We start from the raw sequence: 26,139 nt of genomic DNA on the forward strand, positions 1-26,139 counted from the left end.
TTCATGTCCCTCAGACCACCGAGGCAAGACAGGCGTTCTTTGCCTGGCAGCTGTTTGGAAGAACCCAAGTAAAAGCTGAGCAAATGCTCAGTCCTGTACAGACAGCCCTGGGTCTCTGGCAAAATCTCTCTCTGGGCTGGAGCTTTCCTCTGTTGCAGCCCTGGAACAAGGGCACACTCACCCCTGTCCCACTCCCCAGACCTGGGCCTTTGCCTGCTCTGTTTTAGCTCCCAGGCTGTGAACCAACCTTATAGTGAGTAACTGTGTGCACTACAACCACTGCACTGCCCCCACCTGCATTCCAGGGACTTGGAATTGCTGTGAGGAGCCTGGTCTGAAAGAGCCTTGAATGGTAGGCTGGTTCCAGGGACATGAACCCCATATTCCTTAGGAGAAACAGGTGTTGATGTACCTTGTAAAGTGCTGTTCTGTGTGAGATGCTAAATGACCTCCTTTTCCTTGCAGTGTTCATATCCATCACCCACGTCCATCGCACCAAGCCCCTTTGGAAGAAGAGCCCCCTCTCCAACCGCTGGTGGACGCTCACTGTGGCTGTTGTGTGAGTACCCAGGCCCTGGGGAGGTGTTCCAGGACGCTGGAGCAAGGAGGGCCCCAGGCCCACTCCAGCACCAGTTTGCTGGTGCTGAGGAGAATCAAGTACATGGCAATTCATCTCCACTGGTGAACTGGTGGAGGATCTCTGTTGTGAGCATTTATTTTGGGCTTGAATCCTGATCTGCAAATCCTGGGAAGCTTGTCAGGTCTGCTGAGATTTGCTGTGTCTGTTTTTCATCTTAGAGTGCTGGGGCAAGTGGCACAGACTGTGCTGGACCTGAAACTCTGGGAAAACCTCAACTCGTCTTTGACCTTTAACCACGTCTCCATCTCTCCAGTCTCATGGCTCCTGGGTTTTCTTTCCTTGGTCCTTGTGGTTATCATCATGAGATTGTCAAGCTGCATGAAATCAGGTATGGGGTTGGAGGGAGGATGGGGAGAAAGGGCTGAAGCCTCCCTCCAGCCTGGCCTTGAGCTGCAAACACTAATGATGCCCAGGGAACAGGGTGGGGAACAAAAAGGAAAAGCTGACTGCATTGTGTAAATCACCTGGCTGTTGTGTGCAGGCCCACGTTCCTCTCCCAGGGAGGAAGCAGGAGAGGAAGGAGGGTCAGAGAGGGCAGTGGCAGTGATTGGGAGCAGGAAGGGAGAACAAAATTTCCTTATCTCAAACCAAAGGGAGGGAGACAGCCAAGGTCTGTGCAACACCAGTGTGGATTTGGGGAGGGCTGTTCTCTCCATCTTGTCCCATGAGGACAGAGGTGTTGAATCACAGCAGAGGAAATGTGCCTTCACACAGAGCCTGAACTGTGGGACTCGTTTTCACGGGAAGTGGCTGAAGCCAAGAATGAGTAGCAGGCAAAGTGACTGGCTGTTCTTCCCAGCACAGGGAGCAGCTGGAGCTGGGAGTCAACCTTAATGAACATTGACTCAGGAAATGGGCTGGGAGGCAAAGCAGCAGGGATTACAGGGAGCCCTGATGGGGATAGACACCACCTCAGTTCCTGCAAAGCTTCTGGACCTTTCTGTGCTGTGTCTGGTGTCCCTGGAGATGGGATTTGGCTGGATGGGGTAGAACTGAGACCCTGGGTTGCTTTCTGGATTTGATTCTCCTTCCAGGCTACCACAGTGCCCAGGCCAGGGGTATCCCTGCTTCTTGGCCTAGCAGCTCAGGAATAGCAATGAGGCAGTCTTAGCTTTCACCCCTCTGTATACTGACTTTTTCTTCTTCTCCAGGGTCCGTGTCCGTTACCAAAGAGGCAGAAGTTGCAGTTTGAAACCAAGTTGGGAATGAATTCGCCATTTTAAAAGCACCCAGCTCAAGTTCCCTGGAGCCAGAGCCAAAAAGCCACTGGGAGAGTGGCTGCACCAAAGGCTCAGGGAGTTTTCGTCACACATGCAAACCAGACAGCCTCGTGGCAAAACTACATCTGCACCTTCCTGGGCCCCGGGCAGGGATTCCCCCCATAGGTATGCAGCCCCTTCCCAGCCTGCCAATACCCTCACAGGAACCTGCAAGCTCTGGTGCCTGTTCAGGCTGCTCTTCCTTTATTTATTTATTACTAGAGGCATTTGTTAGTGTCATGGTGATGCTAAAATGAAGTGGTTCCTTTCCTCTTTGTGAGCAGATGGGTTTCCTGGGCCTGGCAGGAGAATCTGGGGCCAGTAGGGCTGCTGAAGCAGGAGATCTCTATTGAAACCCGTTTTGGTTTTCCACCTCTGCCTGCTTTCCGTGTGTGCATGCCTGTGCATGCCCTCCCTGCCCTGTGTCCCGGGGCAAAGGAGCAGTCCCAACAGTGCTGGGAGCTCACATTCCCGAGGGGACAGTGGGAAGGGTCTCTGGACAGCCGAGCTGAGCCAGCCCTGCCCTCTAGTGTCACTGTCACAGCCCTGTGTCAGAAGAGGGATGAGACAGGGCTTTGGGAAAAGCTGCCTGTGATCCTCTGGTCTGGAGCAGAGGGGCAGCAGCTCTGCCTGCCTGCAGGGAGCCAGCATGGCTCAGCTTCCTGCAGCCCTGTTGAACCAGCTTTTATCTTCTTTAACAACCCCCAGAGAGGTTTTATTGCTGTTCTCCTGTTTGTGATCCAAACTGCTGTTCTGCTTCAGTAATGTGCCTGCTTGAGAAAACCACAGCTTGAGATAAAGCCTGAGCCCTGACTATCCCACCCTAGAGGAAGAGGATGTCTTTCCAGGCAGGATATCTGCAACTTGCAGTTGTGACTAATACAGAGCTGGCAAATGTCTCGCAATCCCAGGATTGTGTTGCATCCAGTTCTTGCTCAAGGCACAGGGAACCCTCCTCAATCATGTCTGTCTGTGATAGTGCTGGGAAGTCTCTCTCCTCTGTGCTCATGCCTTCACACAGAACCACAGAATGGCTTGGGTTAGAAGGAGCCTTAAAGCTTATCTTGTTCCACCTCCTGGTACAGGCACTGTGCCATGGGCAGGGACACCTTCCTCTGTCCCAGGGTGCTCCAAGTCCTGTCCAACTGACCTTTAACAGTTCCAGGGATGAGGCAGCCACAACCTTCCTGGGCAACACATGCTCAATGTTTTTCTGGAGGTCTCTTCATTTGCCTTGGGGAGACCCTCCCCTGAGGGCTGCAGCAGACCATGATCTGCCCCAGTGCAACACACAAGCTCCTGAGCTCTGACCAGCCCCCATCTGTACTGGGATCACTGGTCCCGTTGTGGGCTGACAGCCAGGAGTCACACAGGAGCACACAGGCTTAGCTACCACAATATTTGCAGCTCACGGAGATGTTGAGTCTAGTTCTAAACACTGACTAAAGCTGGTAAATCCTAGCCCTGGTTTTGGTCCCAACATTAACACTACAATATTTGTCTGTTAGTTCCTCCTTGGTACCAGAGATTAACAAGTGGCAGCTGGTCCCTCCTGGGCAGGCAGGGAGCTGGCTGGAACCCCCAAGCTCTGCCCTGCTGCTCCACCTCGTCTTCCTCACTTTTCAGCATAACCAGAGAGCACGGACACGGCTGAGTGTCTCTAAGCAATACCCTCACCCTGCTGTGGGGCTGGTAGAGGAGCAGAGCTGGGTACAGCCAACCCCTGAGCTCTGGGGACACTCTGAGGGTGCTGGAGGGGGGCAGCTGGGGGTGTTCCAAGCCCTGGACTCAGTTCCTGCAGCTGGGAGGCAGATGTGGAGATCCCATGCTGGCAGAACTGCATGGGATAGGAGCCAGCAGTTCCCTGGGGAGCACAGGGCTCTTCTCCTGCCCACCTCTGCCAGCCAGGCTGCACTGTGCCCTCACTCCCTGGCACCTGCAGGGCTCAGGGAGAACAAAGCTGCACCTTTCTCAGCCTCCATTCACTAAATGCCAGCTCCAGATCTGTGACACCTGGCCACTGAGAAATCCGCTTTCCTCACTGATGCCAGGGTCGGGTCACAAGTGGGATATCACCTCCTGTGGCTGAGCTGAGCTGGAGTCAGAGGCAGCACAGAGCTGCTCACTGCTGTCCCAGCTTTCCCCCCCCCAGACCTCAGCTGTTGCCCTGTGCCATGAACTGTTGTAGGTGTTAAAAAGCAGCAGATTCCAGGGCTTCCTGCTGGCCACACCTTCCTCTGGAGGCGGCACCCTCAAGGTTTCCTCCTCTGGGTGATCACAAATGTTTATTTTCCTGCACCCTCCTTCCCCAGCTAGACTTGGAGGGAGCTAAAGTGTATAAATGGAGCCTTTAGGATGGTCTTGCCAGTCCCACCCTTCCCTCAGGCCACTGAAGTGTCTAAGGGTCGGTGTGCACGGCTTCAGAAGGAAATTTCCTACATCAAGATGTTTTTAAATGCTGTATATTTTATATTAAATTTTTTGGGATGTATGTAAAAATATTTCATTTGTATTAAAGCTTGTAAATTGTATAAAAAAAAAAAAAAAAAAGAAACAAACCCCAGACCCACAAGCATCCAGTATATGAATGGCAATAAATGATTGTCTTGGATAACACACACAAGAGTTGGGAATGAGTTTGCACCCAGCAATATAAGGAGATAAAAATGTCTGTGGCTGCTGGGTCACAAGGTGTGATTTTCCTGTTGTAGGGACACAGCCTGAGAGCTTGATGCCCCTGGGATCCAGTTCTGGCCTTTTCCCCACTTTCTGCTCAGCTTTGGGTAAATCTGTCCATCTCTGAAAGCCTCTTCCTACAGAGTAAGTTTGCTTACCTGGTGGTTTCTGGATCCCAGGCACTGCTTCAGCCAAGGCTGGTGACACAGTTTGAATCTCTCTGGATTGGGTGAAAGGTCAGGGTGAACTGCAAGAGCACTGGGAGCACTGGAGACAAGCAGTGGTGGGATAAAGAGGCCTGGGCTGCTTGTCCTGGGCAAAGCAGGCCCTGGGGACAGTGGCCACACTCTGAGCAGGCGAGGAGGAGGAATGCTCTGCCTGGCACATGGAGGTGTCACATGGGCGAGGTGTGGACACCAGGACACCAGTGCTCTCACCACGCTGCTGCCATGGTGCTGAGACTCACACGGAGCATTAACCTCACAGGAGGTGACTGGGACACACCAGGGGAGATTATCTGAGGAACCCTGGAGCGCTCAAGGGATGGGATAAAGCTGATCCTGGATGGACTTCAAGCAGTAGGAGACATGCTTGTGCCATTGGACACAAATGACACGACTAGGGAGAACTATCAAAAGGGTAAAATATGCCCCACTATTTAATAGAATTTCATCTTAATGGATGTTAGTGGAAAACAAAACACATGATTAACACAAACAGAGCAGATGGTTTAAAATCTGTTGTCAGCCTGGTGATTACACGGGCTATTTTTTCCCCTCACTGTCGCTGCACGGAGCAGGTGCAGCTGGGGTCAGTTAGTCCCAGTTGCAGTGTACATAACTTACACACCATACAGTAGCTTCAAAATAGAGATCTAGAGCTCAAAAAATAGGCATTCTTCTGCAAAATCAAATGTTTAGTTCCCTTATTGACAATGAGAGCAGCCTTGTGCTGCCCTCAGGTGGCTCAGACAGTGGCAGCTCCCTCCCAGTGTCCTCTTATCCCTGACCCAAGACTTGCAGTTCTGGTTAGTAAATATATAGAATAAATCACATTTAAAATATATACATTGGCCTTTAAAAAACCCACATTTACAGTTTATCAACATCGGAAAAAAATACTGGGCTTGTCCCAGGTTGACTTGTGAGAGTAAAAATCAGAGGTTTCTGTGAACCTCTTTATAAAGTGCCACTGGTTGTAGCTATTTGAAAACATGATGTCCATGATGTGGCACTCAGACACAGGCAGTGGATACACTCAGTGTGGGACAGAAATCAGCCAAGGAAGAAGTGTCTTACCCGCCTCACACTGACCTCAAGTCCCGGAGACAGTGATGGGATTTTAGTTTTTTTCCAGGGTTTTTGTCTTTGCTTTTCAGCCCAGAAACCAGGCCGGCACCTCTTGCCTGGGCAGCCCACAGCACAGCTGCCCTCAGGAGCAGAGACCCTCAGGAATGTTCAGGTGGGCTTTGCTCACCTTCCCATGCACGCAACAGCACAAGGGGCTGCAAACAGTCCAATCCAGCTGCACACTCCCAACAGGACTGGGACCCAACTGCCTTCTCAACCACCTCCCTCTCCAGTTTGGTTTTGCATTGATGATATTTTTTTTCCAAGAAGGAAATATGTGGAATTTTCTTTCCCTTTGTTTGGAATTTTTGTAGCAAATGGCACTTCAGCACAATCTTCAGTTCCCTTCTGGTGCTCCAATGCTTTCATTTGTTTGGCATGCCGAGCGCCAGCCAAGTTCGGGGCTCTTGGACATATTTAGCTATGCACTACTGAGCAGATCCTGCGAGAGAAATCTGTCTCGGAGCGATGCAGCCGCTCCTCCCGCCTGGATGCAGAGCTCCCACTGCCGTTCCCCGCTGCAGCCCCGGGCTGTGGCCGCATCCAGCTCGCGGGAGCTCCCGGGCCGAATTCCCCGGTGCATCCCGGGTCAGCTCCCCCGCCGGGCTGCAGAGCCGCCGGCAAGGATCACGTCCCAAACGCTGCTACTGTTGAACAATGCTCACGGCGGGGTCTGTGCCAGCAGCTCCCTGCAGGGAGGGGCAATGGGAAAAGGGACCGTTTTCTCCCAAGAAAAGGGATAAGGGAAGGGAGAAAAAAATTTTAAAAGCACTCATCATGCTGCTGCTGCACTCTGTAAGGACCAGGGTAGGGGTTTGCGTAGGCACGGTGTTGGCAGAGGGCAAACTCCATTGAGCAGCAGGATCCAGACGGACTGGCCCAAATTCCCAGGTTTTTGGCACAGCCATCACCATCCTCGTCACTCTGGGAAGGGGCAGGAAGGCTCCCAAGTCCAGCAGGGCCGTGTCAGAGCATCCGCTGCTCTGCCACCCCCCTCTTAAGGGGTCTGTGCGTCCCACTGGAGGGATTTCGATCCACTCGGATTTCACGCTGCCTGACGCTGACGCGTTTGGAAAAGCAGCAAATAAAGCAGAAAGGTTCCTTCTCGCTCTGCAAGCTGCCAAATTGCGACAAGCCCTGTCTTCTTTTAGTGCTGTCAGGCCTGGCTGGGGCTGCACAGTGAATCGCCAGCTCGGTGGTGGTGGCGGCTGCCCGGGAGGTCTCTCCTGTGACACATTGTTGGCAGGGGATAAATAATAAGAGGCAGCTCGACAATGCAGTGGGGAAAGAGAAAGGTCCCTTGTGGAGGCTCCTCAGCTTTGTGCAAGGGAGCAAGGGCTTCTCCATGGCCGGCAGGACTGCATGTGCAGCCCCTCTGGGCTCTCCTCCTGCAGCCAGTCTGGTGGGAAATGCCTGACCCCCTCGGAAACCAGCCCAAATGCCATGCTGTCACGTGTGACACAGAGCCAGGGGTGGGCAAGGAGGGCAGCTTTGTTGCCAGCCGCAGTGCAAAGTGTGGGGAGGGAGGCAGCTGGAGAGACCTGCGGGCACTGCTCGGCTCCGGAGCTGCTCCTCCCCATCCTGACGGGCACTGGTGGAGCAGCCGGAGGCGGGGAGGGGAAGGAAGGAGCAAGCCTCAGTCCAGCATTGCATCCAGCTGGTCGGCCAGGTCGTCAAACATGTTGCTGATGTCTTCCAAGATGTTTTTGGCCGAGTGCACGGTCCCAGGATGGCTGGGGAGGAAAAGGAGAGAGTCAAAGCACTGCTCAAAGGCTGCAGCTACTGATGGGGAAGGTCTGAAGGTCTGGCCGGGCTGGATCCAACCCGCAGCAGCTCAGCACTGAGCTGGGCTTGAGCATGTGTCACCTGTGTGGTGCAGGCACGATGTGCCCGTGCACAGCCCTTCTCCTGCCCTCCCTGGAACTTGCTCAACCCCACCTCGAGGGGCCCAGCCCCAGCATTTCCCTCACCTCTCTGCCTCCTCCACTGTGATCTTCTTCTCGGCTGCCTGCAGCGTGGCAGCCAGGCTGGAGTTGGTCTGCTCCAGCCGCTGCTGGGCCAGGGCGGCAGCTGCCAAAGGCTTTGCTGATACCTTGCTGCCCGTTTCCAGTGTCAGCGAGCCGGGACTGGGCAGGGACCCGATCACATCTGGCACTGCCTCAGTGGCCGCCCAGGGAGCGACAGTGTGGCGGGAGGGCTGCAGGACCTGCTGGTAGATGGTCTTGGGTCCAGAGAAGACGAGTTTGGTGGATGCCACAGAGGTGTGCTTGGCAGGGACATCTGCAAAGGAAGGGGCCTCATGGTAGGTGGTGGCAGAGGTCCTCCTCATCTCCCACACCAACACGGAAGGGAGCCCTGCCACCACCTTGGAGACAACTCCACAAGCCCCCATACCTGGAGTGGGTGTCCTCAGCACAGCCGTGCCAACCAGCTCTGTGGGGCTGGGGGCTTTGGTGGAGCTTGGGGCCTTCTTCATCCCTTTTTCCAGCGACAAGATGCTTTTCTCTATCTCAGCAATCCGAATCCACTCCACGCTGTCATCGTCAAAGGCATCCCCGGCCAGCAGGGGCTGTGGTGCCGATGCCGGGGCAGGGGCAGGGGCAGGAGGGCCCGCGATGCTCACGGCCTGGGCCTGAGCATACTGGGGCGTGGGGGTGCCGCCCGCCTCCGCCTGCCCCGCCATGCTGAAGGCCTTCAGCACCGCCTGCAGCGGCTCCCGCTCCCTGAAGCGTGGCCGGCGCTTCACAGTGTCCGACTCGGTGAGGTTGAACTCCAGCACGGGCGGCTCCTTGGTCACAGTGGGGGCTGCTGCCTCCTTTCCAGCGGAGCCCTGGGGCTCTGTCGGCTGAGAACCAGGCTCCGTGTCCGGCATGGCTGCGTCAGCCTTGGAATGCCCGCTGGGCTTTGGCCGCTGTTTGATGGTTAAATTGCCTTCTTCTGCAAAGGGGATGCACTCGCTGGAGCTGTTCTGGGACGACGAAGAGGAGACCCCTGGTTTGGCCTCCTCCTCTGTGTCTGAGCAGGCGTCCTCCTGCTCCCCCTGTGCAGCCACCTCTGTCATAGGAGCGCTGGGCTCACTCACTGTCCGTCTCCGTGGCTTGCCGCTCTCAAAGGGGTCCCTGCTGCCATTGGAAATGTGGCACCGCTGGCGTCACCGCCATCGTGGGACCCCTCACCCGCATCTGCCCGGGGCAGACAGTCCTGAGTCAGGTGCCGTGGTTTTGGGGCCAGGAGGGGCTTGGACGGACTCACACTTGGTGTTCCCTCCAGCGCAGCCGCCAGGCTCTTCACTGTCCTGCCACGGCTATCACCACTGGGGGTGGCACCTGCATCAAGCACGTCCTGAGGGGCTGTGGGCTGCCGCTCAGGGCTGGGGGCCTGCTCGCCATCTGCCTCGGCAGCGAGGGCACTGGACACGGAGCTGAGGCGCTTGGGAGGCGGCGGCGGAGGGCCCTTGCGCTTGGCCCGGATGGCGAAGGACTGGCTGCGGGTCACCTTGGCGTCGGCCTGCAGACAGGCCCGTGGCATCTGGCTGCGGCCCGGCCGCCGCGTCAGCGTGGCGTAGGACCCCAGCGTGCTGCTGGGGGCCCCCTCCTCCTCCTCCTCGTGCTCCCCATCCGACAGCGCGTAGCGGTTCAGGCTGTGCGAGCGCTTCTTGTGTTTCAGCCCTTCGCCCCCGCTGTGCTGCTCCCCGGCCGTGGGGGCTTTGGTGGGTGGCTCCGTGGGGCCGCACTGGCTGTGCAGGTAGGAGAAGCCTTTTTGGGCTGACGTCTGCAGGCTGCTCTTCTGTCCAGGGGAGATGGAGGGGTATGGGTGTGCCAGGGCCTTGGGCTGCTCTGCTCCCAGGACAGATGGGGCTGTTGGGGATTTCAGGGAGACGTGTGGGTACATGAAGACGTAGGGGGCTGTTCCCTTGCTGGGAGTCTGGGGAGGAGTACAGGGAGTGACTGCTGGAGTCCCGGCTCCTTTCTGAGGCACGGGCCGGGCGTACTGGTCCGTGCCTTCGGGCAGGTTCCTCTCCTTGAGAGGGCTGCCCCTGCTGCCATTGGCAAAGCCGTTCAGCCCCTCGGGGGACACAAGCTTCCCGTAGGGCTCTGGGCTGGGCCGGCCTGGCAGGCAGGCTGGGCTCTCCTTGCTGCAGGGTGCTGCAAAGGACTGCCCACTGCTGCTGCTGCTCTCGCCGCTGCCCAGGCTCTCCTGAGAGGGGCTAGAGAGGCGCCGGGACAGCACGTTGTCCTGCGAGTGCCCTGAGCCCCGCGACCGTACCCCGATGCTCTCCTGGCTCCGTGACATTCCCTGGCTGCTCTTGATGCCAAGTGTGTCATGGCAGCTGTTGGACATGGCTGTCTGGAGCTCGTAGCTGAGCTCACTGTCCTGGAAGGTTGTCATTTTGGGCGTGTGTGGGGACTGGCACTCCCCGTTCTCCAGAGACTCAATGGTGACAATGTCCAGGGAACCAGGGACTTTGCGTCTTGCCAGAGTTGCTCTGCTTGGTTGAGGCTCTTGCGGAGGTCTCTGAGCTTCTTGACAGCCAACATGATCTTCTTCTGGTGGCCTGCAGGAAGGAAAGGGACATTGGGTCAGCTCCAACCCCCAAGGCCTGTTTCTAGGCCAAGAAGAGTAGTAGTTATGTCACACACCGGGGCAAAGGCCTCAAGGTTATCTAAACTCTGCCTATGGGAGACAAACTACTGCTGGCATCTTCCTAGCTGGGCCCAGCTCCAGCTGGCCACGGAGAGTTCTAAGGGACTGCCAGGAAGGGCCCTTTCCTGGTGCTCAGGACATGCCTGCACCTCCCAGCCTAAGGGAGAACAGGGTGTGGGGACCTGGGTGGGAAACTTGGCTGCCCTGGGCCACCACAGCATGGCAGGAGAGACTCACCCAGCTTGTTGATGCCAATCTCTTGCAGATCCTCCCATGTCAGGTCCGTCACGATGGTGATAGAATCGTAGCCGTTGTTCACCAGCTTTTTGTGGTACTGGGGCAACCCAATGGCACTGAGCCAGTCCATCAGGTCAGCCTGGAAAGAGCATGGAGCCACTGCCATGAGCATCAAGGAATGGACAGCATTCCCTTTAGCATTCCCTCCCTGCCCAGGAGACTTTTTTTAGGGTGTCTCTTGACTGCTTTAATCCAGTCAAAGCTATTCACTTACAGACCCCTCCTGTCCTGTCCTGGGGTCAGAGAGCTCTGAGAAAAGACCTGAAGAAAGGGGGTGACCAAAGCCTCAGTGCCAGGGACTCACCGGGATGTAGTTGGGCAGCCACTCAGCAATGCTGAGCTGCCCAATTTCTGTGGAGATCTTTTTCCTGTGGCCTGGTTTGGTCACGCCAATGGCTGTCAGATCCTAAGGGGATCAGAGTGGGGCCGTGGTCAGCAGTGGCTCAGGGAGCCCGAGGCAGTGTGTCCCCACTGCTGGCAGCCCTGGGTGGGGAAGGACCTGCCTCACCTCCGGGTCATGCGGCTGATGGTGGGGACATCGTAGCCAGCATTGAGGAAGTTGGCAGTGTATGACTCCAGCTGGAACTCACGCAGCCAGTTGTAAATGGCTTCTGCATCCTGTGGACAGGACACAGAACAGCTGCAAGGGCTGAAAGAACTTGACTGCTCCAGGCAAGATGACAGGATCTCCCTGGGCAAGACCCACTTGTGTCCTGAAGACCCAGTTCCCTGTGTTCCCAGTGAGAGCTGGGCTGAGTGCCCCAAACATGGCCCTCACCCAGCACACCATTCCCCAGTTGTTCTAGTTACCTTCCCCTCGAGGAGCTGCTCAGGACGCAAGAACTGGTGGGAGAAGACCCTGTCTCCAGGGGGCAGCTGCCTGGGGTTTGGAGGCCCTGTGGCCCTGGCAGAAAGTAGAGAGAACTGTCACAGGGGCACTTGAACAGTTAACAGCCCCTAGGGCTGCAGGGACAGCTGTCCCCAGGGCCACACAGAGTTGGGACAGCCCTCACCTGTTGGGGAGGTCCCATTGTGTGGCTCTGATCCCAAAACGTGTTGCTGGAGGTTGTCACCAGTGGAGGGCAGAGGCTGAGGGAGAGGAGGAGTGAGTGCAGGAAGGACCCAGCTTGAAGACCAGCTTTGTCACACTCCCAGGAGCAGAGTGGGGGTCCCCATGCTGGGCTGCTGGTCACAGCTTCTCCCAGCAACAGGCTGGCCCCCAGCAGAGATCTGGGCAAGATTCGGCTCAGGGCCTTTTATTATCCTCTCAGGTGACACAGCACATGATAGAGATGCTGTGTGATGCCAACCACAGCCTCCAGCTCCACTCAAAAAGGCCATTTGTGCTTTGGGGAACAACTGGGATCCCCCCAGGAGCACCTCCCTGCTGAGTCCTGGCAGCAAGTAGGTGTTTGGTGTAGGATACTCTACTCCAGCAGCCCGTCCTTTGCTAGGAGGGGGCATGGAAGAGGATGGAGCTCCATCTCCAGCCTGAAGCAGTACAGGGAGCAGCACAGGGGAGCAGCACAGGGGAGCAGGGGCTGGTGCCTACCCTGGCATTCTCAATGAGGATGCTGGTGCTCTGCCCATTGGTGCCCTCGGTGCTCTGGCCGCTGCCAGCGCTGCGGATGCTGCCGATGCTGCCCTCACTGCCCACGCTGTTCCTGTCTCCTGCTGCTTGGGGCAAGTAGGGAGCCTGTCAGCAGCTCCCCAGCATCGGGGGTGACACAGGGCACAGAGGTCCCCAGCAAGGACCTGTGTGCCAACACACTGATGCCACTGATCTCCAACAAGATCCCTCTAGTGACAAACAATGCATCAGTTCCCTCCCACCTCCCAGCATGCACAACACAGACAGGGGTGACCTGGGCTGGCAAGGGACACACAGAGGGCTGAGACACAGGGAGAGAAGGGGCTGCTCTAAGGGCTTCCCGAAAGTCCCTTTTCCTGCATCTGCTCCATCTCATCTGGCTGCTTCCCTATGGAGAGGTGGAAGGACAGCCTCCCCCTGTGCCCCTGCCCAGGCAGGGCTGGGAACAGGGGAAGGTCCCCAGCCCCTCTCCCTCCGCAGATGCTCCCCTGACCTGAGCTGTCAGGGCCTGGGGCCGTCCGGGTTAGGGTGAGGTGACCAAAGGCCGCTGGGCCGCTCGGGGCTGCCGGGTGTGGACACTCCTCAGGGAGGTGCTGCAGCCCCCCAGGGAGGGCCGGGAGGGCCCCGGGGGGACCCTGGCGCTGCTGCGCGGGTGCCACACGGGGGACAACCATGCCTGCATTCAAAGACAAAACACGCGTGGTCAGAGCTCATGCGGGAGGCAGGTACAGGTGGGGGAAAGCTGAGCCACAACCCTCCAAGTATACCAACCGTGGTGACACCCCCTTAGGCCCTCTCTTCCCCCCTAGCTAGCCAGGACCGCGGGGCCTGTCCGACAGGAGGTGCTGGGAAGGCTGGGAAGGTTTTGCACAGGGGACTGTCCCCAGCATGCCCAGGATGGCCACTGACCTGTCCGCTTGCTGATGACTTCAGCAATGGAGGGGGGGAAGTACCCAACCCGGTCGGTGCCTTTCTGAGCATCGTGGATGTGCCCCTTCCATCGGCCATCTGGATGCTGCTCCAGGACCTGCCATGGGACAAGAGGTGGGCTGGTACCAGGGCCACGGTGGGGCAGGGGGACGGGGAGCAGAGAGCAGCCTCACCGTGATGACATCTCCTGCTCGGACGTTGAGAGCAGTTGGGTCATGGAGGTTCCAAAAATCCTTCAAAGCTCGGACCTTCAGGATTCCTGATGCCTCTGAAGGCAAGGGACAGAGGAAGAAAGAAGGTGCCAGAGCGCAGGGAGGAAAGAGAGGAGTCCAGGGAGGGAAGGAGAAAGCAAAAGCAAGGAGAGGAGAGAAGAAACATTAATACTGCAGAAAGCACTCAATCCCCAGACACTGCCCCACATGTAGGATGGGGCACATGTGAGAGGGGACTGGGATGCTGGCACTGATTTAGGCTGCTCAGGAGGCACTGGGAGCCCAGGCAGTTCCTAGGGGGAAGAAGTCCCTCTCAGTGCCATCCCCACCTCTCAACAGCTGCTTGATGTCCTTGCTGGCGTGTGAGGTGGTGAACTGGTTGACAATGTCCAGTGCTGTCTGGTTGTAGGTGTTCCTGATGTTCACATCAACGCCGCCCTGCCCAGGAGGAGACATGGTCAAGGCCAGATCCCTCACTGCCACCAGACCCAAGGGAGGCAAGGGACGAGGGGAAGGGGTGCTGGGTGACTGCCAGGGGCTGTCTCCCCACACAGCCCCATGCCCACCACGCTCACCTCCAGCAGGAGCCGCACCACCTCTGTTTTGCCATAGAGCGCGGCCTCGTGCAGGGCTGTGCCTGTCTTTGTCTGCTTGTTGATCTCGATCCCAGCCTTCAACAGCTGCCTGGTAGGAAGGAGGGAGAGGCATGAACAGCAGGACATGGACATCAAGGCCAGGCACTTGGCACCTGCTGCTTTACAATGAGAAGAGGACAACACCTTGCACTTGCTTTGGGGACAAGGGGCTGAAGCCTGCAGGTGGAAGGTGTGTTTGGGAGGAAGCGGGACTGAAGCCATGATGGGTTTTTCCAGCATAAGGCAGGGAGTTACCTGATGATCTCCTTGTGCCCGTTCTTGGCTGCCAGGTGCAGTGGAGTGGTGTAGTTGGGGTCAGTGGCATCCTTGGACTGTCCCTCCAGCAAGGCGACACACAGATGGCTGTTCAGCAGCAGCTGGGCCACCTGCACGAGACAGAGGTAAGTACCTCCACCTGCACCCTCCCAGTGAGGGTCTCATCCTTGGGGCCGGCCCACCACTCCTATCCTGCCACTCCCTTCCATCCACAGCCCCGGGCTTGGCTGGAGCTGGACAGTGCTTGGCATGGCCACACTGTTGTGGGGGAGCTGTAAAAGGTCACAACAGCCAGAAATAGTCTTCCCATAATCAGGCTTTTCAGACCAAGCCCTAAAAACCTCCAGTCTCTCCAGCCCAGAGCGACACTCAGCATCTCTGGGCAACCCAGAGGCACAGAGGAGTTATTTTTACTGCCCTGTTTATAGCTGCAGACCTTAAAGATACTCCAAAAATGGAAATATTCCCCTGGTCACCTCCCAGTGGGGCATAGAAGTCTGACTGGCTGTGCTCCAGCCCAACCCAGTGGTGCTGGCTGGGCAAGGGTCTCCCAGAGCATGGTGTGGCCCTGTCCCCAAGAACTGTGCTGGGGACCTGGAGCAGAGCTGGATGCTCAGAGCTTGCTGGGATTAGCCAGCTCAGCCTATCCGTGCTTAACTGCGAGCAAAGCCGGGGGGGGTGGGGAAGGCTGTGGAGAACCGTGAGCAACAATTCCTGGCTTCACTCCCAGTCTGACACTGCCCTGCTGTGAGGTCAGGGGCAAAACTCACAGCTCCCAGGTTCAGGATCTAGCTATGTCTGGCCACAGGAGGAGGCAGGTGCTGCTTGGCAGGCTCTGAGCCTCGTGGTGAAGGGAGAGCAGTTGTGGCCAGACCTCATGCTTTGCTCCTGAAGGAGCCAGTGAGCTCCAGAGCTGCCCCTGGAGAAGCCCCTGGTGCAGGGCAGAGCCCACAGCACCCACCTTCAGCCGCCCGAACTCGCAGGCCAAGTCCAGGGGGTTTTCTTCGCCTTGTTGATGAGGCACGGGTTGGACTGGTGCTGGAGCAGCATCTCCGACTGCAGGGGAGCAACACGGTGCAGGGGCTCAGCCTCACCCTGCAGCCTGCCTCCCACTTGGCATGGCGGGGTTTGCCCCCACCCAGTACCCCAGAGAACCCCAGGGAGGGCACGCGGGTGGCTCTGGGCTCTCACTTACCACCTCATAGTGGCCATACTGCGCCGAGAGGTGCAGCGGGATCTGCCCGTCCAGCGAGGCCATGTTGACGGAGGCGGCGGCGCGGAGCAGCACCCGCACGGGCTCCACGCGGCCCTGCCACGCCGCGTAGTGCAGGGGCCTCATCCCTGTGGGCAGCGGGGCTCAGCAGGGCTGCACACAGCCCCCCCTGCGCAGGGGCTGAGCCGGCGGCCGCGGGGCCGTGCCTGGGGGTCACCCCTTACCGTTGCTGTCTTTGATGTCGACGGTGGCCTGTGCCTCCAGCAGCAGCGAGATGAGGTCCAGGCTGCCGCCCAGGGCTGCGTGGTGCAGAGCTGAGAACCTGTGGCACGAAGTAGGGCTCAGCCCAGCCCCACTGTGCTGTCCCCACAGCCACCCCTCCGCTCATGGACATGGGCTGAGGGCTGGGATTGTCACTGGCTTTTCAAGGCTACATCCTCCCCGATTCCCCACTCCCAGTGCCTCAGATTCCCCATAGCAAAACACTGATAAATCCCTCCAAGCTGTCCATGCCCCAGGGCTCAGTGAGAGATCTAGGCACACTGTGAACCTTTGGAAACCCCAGAGACAGGACTCCCTCACTCCGTGCCCTCTGTTGGGGGAAACAGGCAGGATGGAGAGAGATACATCTCCCCTCTCCAAAGAGCAGCCAGGCAGCCCCAGCGTTGCTCACAGCATCAAACACAGCAGCCCTGTGGCCACTCCTGCCCCCTTTGCCAGCTGCCCCCTCCTCATGCCAGCAGGGCTGCCAGGAGCCCATGGCAGAGCGTGGGAGGCCGCCAGTAATGAAAGAGCCCAGTGTCTTGGGGCTGTGAAAGGGGCCTGTCTGCCTGGCACTCCCCCTGAGCCGTCACGTGAAGGGCCAAGGCCAAGCGAGGGTCCCTGTGCCACTGGGGATTAGCCCGTGAGCCGCTCTGAGTGACATGGGGAGCTCCTGACATGGCTCTCCTCATGATCTGCAGTCCCAAAACATCCCCAGATCCCTGTGCGAGTCTCAACAGTGCAGGAGGGACACTAACCCCAGCAGAGAGGGCTGCTCCCTCTTCCAGTACACCCACCATGTCCCTGAGCCACAGCAAGACATCTGCCACAAAGTACAACATCCCCCGACCAACCCTGTGGGGTCCCACTCTGCCCTGGGAGACCCACAAAGCCACACTCGCCCATCCCATCCTCTCCAAGCCCTGAGCAAGGTGATGCCAAGGACACCACCAGCACCATGGCTCTCCCAGGACACACACCGCCATCTCCATGCTCGTGTCTCACCTCCCCATCATCCCCTTCCTCTGCCCCAGCAAAATTCAACACCCTGCCCATGTCCCTAGGGCAGAGAACAGACCCTTTACCCCAGTTCCACCATCAGCCCTCCTGGAGCTGCCCATGCACAAACCCTGTGCCTTATTAGAATCAGATCATTGCTTCTATTATTAAATTCCTTTTCTAGTAAGCTCCATCTGTATTTTTAAGACGGATCCTGCACGTTCCCAACCCCCCACTGGCCTGTTAGCACTCATCATGGACACCTCTTCCTACAGAGTCCTCCAAAAGAAAACATGTAGAAATTAGGTACAACAACAGCACATAAAAACAATGCTAATGACTGACAGGTCAGAGTTAATGCAATAAGAATAATGCGCTTATTATTTTATGGGCCTTTGTGGTTTCTTTAACTCTCAGTACCCAGCTTATTAAGTACTTGGATTTTGGAAGTGATGAGCAACACAAATAGCTGTGGTCACTTGGCAACCTCGTATTTCTTTCTCTACTCCTCTCCCAAACAATGGGATTTTGCTTTCGGGATATTAAACAGAGGCACGAGCAAGTGCAGGGGCTGAGGTCAGCCAGGTGCTGCTCTGGGCTTTAGCCAGGGAGACACAGGGCACTTGGCTGGACACACTGCCAGCCCTATTCCAACCCCATCCTTACTGAGGGGCACATACAGGAGTTATGAAGGATTTTCGGAGGGACTGAGCAGTGGCCCTCAGCTTAGATCCAGGCAGGCATTGGCTCTGCCTGTGCAGGCTTGCCCTGGCTCTGGGATATTGATGTGTTCTCCAGCTCCCCTGGAAAGCTGTCCTGAGCTGCAGGACTGACTGATACTGGGGAGAGGAGCTCAACCCAGCTGGCAGCAGCACCCAGCACCTCCAGGGGGGCACTCACCCATCTGCATCCTGGTAGTTCACGTTCAGAGGCGCTTGGCAGATCCCAGAAGCTCTGCAGAGACAAGAGGTGAAGTCATGGCGGAGGCAGAGCCTGCAGGCCCCAGGGCCCCACATGAACCCCATCCCACAGCCACACCCACCTCCCAGCATGCAGAACAGTGCCTGACCCATCCCAGGGGTCTCTCCTCTACTCTCCTCTGCCTCCACTTTCACCTCCACAAACCCTCAGTGGGCTGACCCAGCTCAAGATTAGCACTTTGCTCCTCCATCTCTCCTGCCCTATCCATGTGTGCCCCCGAGATGGCCGGACCCCACAGTTTCTTCCACCCTGGCTTGGCAGAATAATGAGCACTTCCCTCCCCTTTATAGGCACTGACACCCCAAAACTGCTGAGTGAGGCCATTTTGCCCCCCACTCGCTCCCTGTGCCTGCCACTGCCACTGGAGGCCTGGCCCACAGACCACAGGTTGGCATTTTTATGGCCAGGGCAGAGGCCGAAGCTTTCAGCTGTGAATGCAAGGATTGTGCTACCTTGGATATCCCCATCCCCCTGCCCAGCCCTCCCTCCCCTTCAGGGACCCAAGGATTGTGCCACCTCAGATATTCCTATCCCCCTGCCCATCCTTCCCTTCCCTTCAAGGACCACTGGCAGCAGAGGATGCTCAGCCCACCCTCAGCACAGCCTCACACGCACCCCCAGTGCAACCCCCAGCTCCCTGCTCCTTCCCGCAATTATTTGAATGGATTCCTTCCTCCCACACAGAGAGGACATTTTATTCTTCACCAAGGGGTTGAGAGCGGATTAAAATCTCTGGAATTCATCCGCCAAGTCAAAAGAGAAAGAAAGGGAAAGGTATGTGGGGAGCCAAGAAATACCACTGCTCCTCCTCTGCCTTTCCAGGCAGCCCCATCACCAGCCAGGGGGGATTAAATGCTTTGAATGGTTTTCTGTGCTTTTTCCTATGGAAAGTCAAAATCCGAGTGCCAGGCTCTGAGCCTGGAGTAAAACAGCTGCTCAGACCCCACTCTGCTGTGTTGGGGTCTTGGGGAAGGAGCCCGCTTCCTCACAACCAGCTAGATCTTCAGTGCTGAAGATCCCTCTCCTTTTCCTTCCTCTCATCCTCCTCAATTCCATTCTCTCTCTCCTCCCAAGGTCTCTGCCACCTTGCATGGCAGATCCCATATAAGCCATAGTGGGCTGTGTGACCCCGCTGCTAGAAAAGAAGAGCTGAAGAGGGGCTGGCTCTTCATCATGCAAATGGATAATTAAAGGAAACCAAGTACTAGGGTGTTCATTACTGCAATTTACAGTGTTTTGTAAACAGCCTAATTAACACAAAATAGGCTTGGAGTGGCTGCTGGTGAAGGACTCGTGACTCCTCGCCACAGCTGAGGGGATCAGGACAGGATCACCCTAATTACCTCTTACAGGGACGGTTTGTCTTTGAGCCTCAGCCACCATCCAACAGGCCTTCCCAAAGGAACTGGCTCCCAAAGCCAATCACTCAGCAGAGCTCCCACTTCCCCCTCTAGCCCAAGGAGCCCAGGATCCAGGGTCTTCATCAAAGACAAGTCACCTCCCTCGACCTCAGCAGCCAGGAAAAAATAACATTTCACTTGTAAATTGGCCATTTCTGAACTGAGCCCTGGAGAACCGTAACCACTGGGATTGCTCCCACTATCTGCAGCTGAAAACTTCCGCTGGAAAAGGGGTCAGGGAAGAGGAAGAAGAGGAGGAAGAGAAGTCCTAACTCAGGGCAGGAAGGCCAGACCCTCAGTGATGACCACTGGGAGTACAATGCTGGGAAAAAAGAAGGGCTGGATGGAGATGCCCAAAGAGCACCAGCACCTCCAAAAGAGACAGAATCATTCCACAGCCCTGGGCTGGTCCTGGAGTTGAGCAGTGGCCCACTATTTGAAGAAGGAGAGTTCACCCCAAAATCCATCTCTAACTCCACCTTCAGGGGTATTGAGCTGGCCAGTGGGATCCAGTAAGCAGGGCTAGAATGTCCCAGGACATGGTGGGTGTCCCTGCCTGCTTCCAGGCAGCTGTCAGCATCCACATCTCCCTGAGCAACATTCCTCAAATTCGTTCCCTGCTCCAGCAGCCCAGCCAGGCCAGTGACACAGGGCAGGACCACATGGGCATTGTGTGGGGTGACGGAGAAAGCAGGAGGGGTCACAAACAGCAGAACCAAGAGCAGCATTCCCTTTGGAGGTCCTCCTGAATGCCTGGATCCACCTTGGGCAGGGAGGGAAAGAGTTCATCCCTGGTTTGCAGGTGGCTAAATCACTGCTTGGAGAGCTGGAGGGTTTTGCAGCAAGGCTGGAAGGTGAAGTGTGCGGTTACCCCAGCATAAGGCAACGGGAAAGGAGAGGAATGGAGGAGTGGAAGCAAAGCACAGCACAGTGAGGCAGCTGGGACCCCTCCACTAGTGCCATCTTGTTGCACAATCCTAAACTCCAGGGACCTGATGACAGGAAGGCAGCGGATGGGACATTTCCTTGCATCTCCCTTCCTCATTCCATCCATGTGCTCCTTTGGACCAATTCCCAGGTTTCCCCGCATTTCCTCAGCCCCTTCTCCTCCCCGTTGGTGCCCAGGCTCCCCATCCTTTTCCACACAGATGTTGTGGAGCTCAGCAGAGGCTGGCCAAGCTGTCCCAATCCCACAGCCCTCCAGCCTGGCCAGTTCAGCTTCGGCCAGGGGGCTGCAGAGCTGGGCTGGGAAAGGCTCGCAGGGTTAATCCAGCCCCAGCACTGGGAGGTGCGGCCAGATCCTTCCAGCCACATCACCATCATCCCCGCTGGGTTTGCACTGAGGTGGGGGCACTCGCAGGCCTGATCTGCAATCCCCATTCCCCACCAGGGGCAACGCTCAGACGGCGGGAGAACAGCCCAGAACACGGAGTCAGCGCCGAAGGGGTTATCTATTCCCAGGGAAAGCACATCTCGGTGCACCCCGAGGGTTAACTCCAGCCGCGGCTCCCCTGCCCCGGGCCCGCTCCGCAGCACGGCGCTGCGAGGGCTCCCGCCCGGCTCCCGGCCGCTCCGCCCGGGCAGGGCGCGGATCGCAGGGCCGGCCTCAGCGAGGCCTCCAGGGAGCCAGCGAGCTTCTGTGCGGCGTCTGGGCTGCAAGCGGCAGCGGGAAGCACCTCCGGAACGCTCCGGCAAATTGCTTACAAATGTCGGGGCCGGCGGCCGGCCGTGGCGAGGCAGCGCGGGCCGCCCAGCACCACACGGGGCCGGGAGCCCTTGGATCGCCGCTGTGGCCCCGCACGGCGCATCCCCCTTCGCCCGTGCCTCAGTCTCCCCGCGGGCAGGGCTGCCGGGCCGGGCTCCCCGTGGGGTGCAGGGGGCACCGGGGAGCGGCCGGCCGGGCCGAGCACCTCACCCGCCGCGCTGGCAGCCGGCCCGGCACAAAGCCGTATTCACCCCCCGAGGCACTCGCCTGGCGCCGGCTGTGCCGGCTGCGTGGAGCCGGGCGTGCCCTCGGCCGGGCCGGCACCCCTGTGCCAGCACAGCGGGCACCCCGAGTCAGCCCGGCACTCCAGCCGAGAGCTCTTTCCTGCGGGGACACCTGTGAGCTTCACCCCGGGCTCCTGGAGACCGACACAACCCCTCCGAAGCGCTCCTTGGGAAGCAGTGACACGTGCTCGCCTGGCTTCGGCTGCGGAAGGAAATGCCCAAATATCTCGCGGAGTCCTGCCCTTTGGAGACTCCTGCCCTGGCTCTCACACGGGAGTCGGGCTCCAGAAGGCATTTTTTTTGCTGTCATCCCCCACTGGTTTTGTCCGACCCAGGGCAGCCACAGCAGAGCTCCACCACTTGCAAGACTTTGTTGCTGTGCAGGGCGACACACAGAGCCGTAACTGGAGATCTACCTCTTTGCCAGAGACGCTTGGAAAAACACCTCCTTCTGCTGGTCCTGTGTCGCAGACTCTCATACCATCCCCTCATCCTGGGAAATCACATCCCCACACTGCTGGCTACAAGTACCCCTGTGCCACGAGCCTCCCCATGCTGGAGGTCTGAGCATCCCAGTGTCACAAACATCCCTGTGCTGCCAGCCACAACATCAACCCTGAGTGTCCCTGTACCATGAGCATCCCCGAACATCCAGTCCTGAGCACCCCGACACTGCCTGCTACAAGTAACCCTGCATGCAGGAAAGCCCTGCAAGGACACTGCAGAACACCATCCTGCTTCCCTGGGCACTGGGAGAGGGACAGTGTACATGGAACACACCAAATACATACACATACCCTCTGGGAAAATGAAATGTCTGTTACCACTAAACCAATAAACCAGCTGGAGGAGCTAATCAGCTGCTATCCTGTAGAACACCAGCCGTCTCCGATGGTGGTGGCAGCCTCTGGAGCTGGAGGCGGAGGTGGCAGGAGGTGGCAGCTTCACCCAACCTGCCCTGTGATGGCCCGGGGTGGCCCTGCCTCAGCATATGGTGGGTTCATGCCAGGGCTCAGGACAGACTCACTGTTTTGGCCAAAATCAAGACCCAAAGAGATGATGTCCATCCCTCTTCCACAGGAGCCACCCTTCGCTGTCGCCTCTCTGTCCACAGGTATGTCCGCTGCGGCCACCCACACCTGGCTCCTCCCAGAGCAGCCTCCCGCAGACTGGCTGCTTCAGGAGCGTTTCCCAATAGGTTCAGAAGATTCACCCACCTCGATAGGGAAGCAGTTCAGCCACAGAGATACCAAAGCTGCCCAGCCAGCTGAGAACAGAGGCTGGGTGAGAGCAAAGGGTGCCTGACCCCAATTCTCTACTGCAGCCACCAGCTGCACCCCAAACACTGAGCCCAGTGCTGTGCCCTGCTCCCCAGACAGGGGCTCCCCTAATCCCCCTGTGGTCATGGTCTGTGAATTTGGCTGCCAAGATGCTGCTGCCTGGGATACCTGGCTGAGCACCTATCCCTGTGCCCAAATGCCATGGCTGTCCAAATGCCACAGGTGTCCAAATGCCAGCGGTGCCTTCCTGCCCACAAAGAGCCTGTGCTGGGTTTGAGGCTCTGCAGCATCACTGAGGATGGGCTCCCCACCAACACTGACAAACAGGCCCCTCGCCAAGCCAGGCACTACGGGGTTGGGTGTGACTGGGGAAAAGCCACTGGCTTAACTGGCAGGGATGGGGAGGCTTGCAATCAAGGAAGTGGATTCCCATCAGCAGAGGGCAAATGGCAGTGACATGAGAGCAGCTGGGAGCCCCTTACAATCCCCACACCAACATCTGGCAACTCCTCAAGAGTAATCGGCATTTTCATCCCTTGAGAAACCTACCAAACTCTGCACCAGACCAGGGCTCTGCCTGCTCTGACACTGCACAGGCTGCAGGATGGCTGTCACACCAAGCCCTGCTCCTACTTTCAGCAGCCTGGAATAACCCCAGCAGGTGCAATAATCTTCCAGGAGCTGAGCTCTGGGCAGCTCCTCATAGCATCCTGAGGCTGGACACAGCACCTCTCTGCTGTGAGTATCCCTGCACCTAATGCTCATTTCTAACCTCAACACAAGTCACTACTCCTGGCTGGAGCCCCAAATCTTACAGCTTACAGCCACACAGAGCAGTTCCTGTCACCAACTTGTTTCTGCTGATGGCATGTCTGAGTCTCCTCTGGCAGCTTGGTCTCCTTCCTCATCTCCTTCTCTAAGCAACACTGTGCTGCAACATGTTCAGGAATGATGGTGGATGATGGTGAAGGCAGGTGATGGCAAAGGCAGAGGAGTTTGAGAGGTCCAAGGATCTGCATTCCACCCTTGGCTGGGCTAGAGACCCACCACAGGCAAAGGGGGATAGGGCAACAGGACCATGGAATCAACTGGGAGACGTTTTCCTTATTTGGAAAAGGCTGGGAATATTATTTTCCAGGGGAAATCAAACTTCTAAGGTTTTTTAAGAGGCTGGCAGCAGGTGATACACTGAGCAGCATCCTCACACAGCAGACATTGATCACTCACCCCCAGCCCAGACACTCCAGGACCCCCATCCAAACCCCCAATTCTCTCCTGCTGCTTCCCCTCACAAGCAAAGCAGGAAAAAACAGGCAGTTTGTTCAAAGTGAAGGCTCCTGAAACAATGAAAGGAAAAGCAGAGTCGGAAACTCCGTCTCCATCCACGCAGCTGGAAAGAAGGTGCAGCTCTCAGCTCTCGACCTCAAGGTTTGATGGCCACAGGGGACAGAGAGGACAAACACCAAGCAGGACAAAGAGCATCACAGGAATCCTTTGGGGCTGGATTCACCCCTTGCAAAAGCCAAACGTATTCCTGCTCTAAGTTTCAGGCCCCCAGAAGGATTTCAGCTGTGGTGAGATGAATAGTGCTTGCTCCCCTTCTCCACAATAATTGGTGGGTTTGTAGTGGCTGCCTACTCCAAAGTGACACAGCCCAGCCCAGCTCCCCTGGCCACAGAGCCAAAACTGCATCCCCCAGCCTCATCCAGGATGGAAACAGCTGGGAAAGGCTTCGGGTGGGGGAAGCCAGGCGGCTCCTTCGGAGATACAAGGGCTCCTTTCCCAGCTGGCCAGGGAAACACATTACCGGGAGGTGAAGTCACCGTCCCTGCTGGGACCTGGCTATTTCACTCTCCAGGATGTGAACTCAGAGGAGCTGTATTTGCCCAGGGAAGAGGTGGAGCCTTTTCCATTTCCCCCATCCTTCCGAAAGGACAGGACGCCTCCTGAGCGGGAAGAGATGGGCCGATAGCGGTGGGGAGCCAAGTGCGAGCACTGCCTGAACCTGCAGCGGGCACTCCGTGGGGCCAAGGGCCACCCCTGGGCTGTGGGACATGGGCACCAGCAGAGCATCAGCTCCAGCATTAACAATGCACCTTAGCTCGTGTCCAGCTGGGCCCCTGGAAGCCAAGGAAGGGCTATCCCAGATACCCTGGCAAAGGGGCTGCACCTACAGACACTCTCAGTGTTGTCATTAATGCCGTACCCAGCAAATGGTGCATTAAAATAATCTGTGGCGGATGTGCTACAGATTGACCAGGGCAGAAATAACACAAAAAGGACTTAAGAGAGATTAGGAGAACAAACCTAGGCAGATTCAACCTGGGAAAAATGTTGATTGCAGCATCTGGGGAGAAATAATCCAACCGGCAGCAGGTCAATGGGAGGAAGAAAGAGGGGAAGCAGGATGTGGGGGGACGGTGAGAGGAGCTGTGTGAGCATGGGCACAGAGGGAGATGCTGGCCAGGAAAGCAACCTCGGCAGCCCTGCATGGGTGGATGTGGCCTCTCAGGATACCATCTCCCACCATGTATTCTGCTGCTTCCTGGGGTACCATCATCCATCTCATGCCCAGGGCTGTGAACATGAGAGAGGCTCACAGGGGACATAAGAGGTGAGCGACAGGAGCCAGCAGTGAAGGGCTGGCCTTGCCTGGAAGATTAGGGCAGGTCAGTAAGTCTGGATTAGCTGAGCAACAGTTAATTAGGGAGGGCGGGCAGGGACGCAGCAACCCACCTACACCTGAAGGGGTTTGACGCTCAAGAGCAGCACATACCAATTTACTTTATAGTTCTAACCATGAGCCCCAGATAAAAATTAGAGCAGCCAACAGTAGCCAGCAAAACCCTGTGGGCTCAAGGGAACGAAACAAGGATCCAGGCCCTGCACTGTAGCTTGGAGGCTGCAGCAACCATGTGGCTCCTAGGCGAAGCAGGGCAAGGCTGAGGCTGGAGGACTAGGCTGCCACAGCCCTATGGCACCATGTTGCCATCAGTGCCAGCCCCGTGCCTGCACATGGCAGCTTGGCACCCAGGAGCTGCTCCAGCCGGTGGAGCCAGTACTCAAAGCACACAGTGATGCGGAGGCTGGAAATCCTGTGACATTTTCCTCCTTTGGCCCCAGGGAAGCTGCTGTGCACCTGGAGCAGGCGCTGCCAGGGCGGACGGAGCAGCTGTCCCCACCCTGGCTGCGCTAATCTGGGCCAGGCACACACAGGATGGGAGGGGAGGCAGCGGGAGGTGAAGCTGTTCGCTCGAGGTCACCCAGAAGGTCGATGGTTCAAGTGCCACCGCTCCTTCCCGAGGCCACGACACGGCTGGGAATTGAATTTTACTCAAAATTCCCCCTCCTGCCAGCAGCCCGGGACTAACCTCAGATGGTTGCTGGCAGCCAGAGTTTGGAGTCACACGGTTAAAAATACCTTGCGGATGCCTTTCCTCAACTCTGACCCCAGGAGCCGGTGCTGCCGCCAGCCCCGCGTGGGACGTGCCGGTGGGGTCTCCTGGG

At 57.4% G+C, this 26,139-nt stretch overlaps 2 protein-coding genes across 2 annotated transcripts in view; one reads left to right on the forward strand and one right to left on the reverse strand.

Moving 5' to 3' along the window:
* TMEM94 (transmembrane protein 94) overlaps window positions 1-4,522 on the forward strand; it is a 50,286-nt gene extending 45,764 nt beyond the window's left edge. Inside the window, 5 exon segments of the mRNA XM_066331979.1 lie at window positions 466-559; window positions 799-935; window positions 938-968; window positions 1,792-1,805; window positions 1,808-4,522. Of these exon segments, the coding sequence (XP_066188076.1) occupies window positions 466-559; window positions 799-935; window positions 938-968; window positions 1,792-1,805; window positions 1,808-1,863 (332 nt within the window). The 3' untranslated portion in view covers window positions 1,864-4,522.
* A 679-nt stretch (window positions 4,523-5,201) lies between these two features.
* The window catches only part of CASKIN2 (CASK interacting protein 2), a 30,568-nt gene continuing 9,630 nt past the window's right edge, over window positions 5,202-26,139 (reverse strand). Inside the window, 24 exon segments of the mRNA XM_066331980.1 lie at window positions 5,202-7,657; window positions 7,895-8,204; window positions 8,319-9,059; window positions 9,062-10,408; window positions 10,411-10,479; window positions 10,806-10,944; window positions 11,170-11,279; window positions 11,381-11,483; window positions 11,676-11,737; window positions 11,740-11,769; window positions 11,879-11,954; window positions 12,418-12,539; window positions 12,950-13,132; window positions 13,366-13,483; window positions 13,560-13,654; window positions 13,928-14,036; window positions 14,174-14,282; window positions 14,489-14,619; window positions 15,471-15,502; window positions 15,505-15,565; window positions 15,705-15,850; window positions 15,947-16,044; window positions 17,883-17,911; window positions 17,914-17,936. Of these exon segments, the coding sequence (XP_066188077.1) occupies window positions 7,561-7,657; window positions 7,895-8,204; window positions 8,319-9,059; window positions 9,062-10,408; window positions 10,411-10,479; window positions 10,806-10,944; window positions 11,170-11,279; window positions 11,381-11,483; window positions 11,676-11,737; window positions 11,740-11,769; window positions 11,879-11,954; window positions 12,418-12,539; window positions 12,950-13,132; window positions 13,366-13,483; window positions 13,560-13,654; window positions 13,928-14,036; window positions 14,174-14,282; window positions 14,489-14,619; window positions 15,471-15,502; window positions 15,505-15,565; window positions 15,705-15,850; window positions 15,947-16,044; window positions 17,883-17,911; window positions 17,914-17,936 (4,340 nt within the window). The 3' untranslated portion in view covers window positions 5,202-7,560.

This window comes from Sylvia atricapilla, chromosome 18 (assembly GCF_009819655.1).
Source record: "Sylvia atricapilla isolate bSylAtr1 chromosome 18, bSylAtr1.pri, whole genome shotgun sequence".
NCBI lineage: Eukaryota > Metazoa > Chordata > Aves > Passeriformes > Sylviidae > Sylvia > Sylvia atricapilla.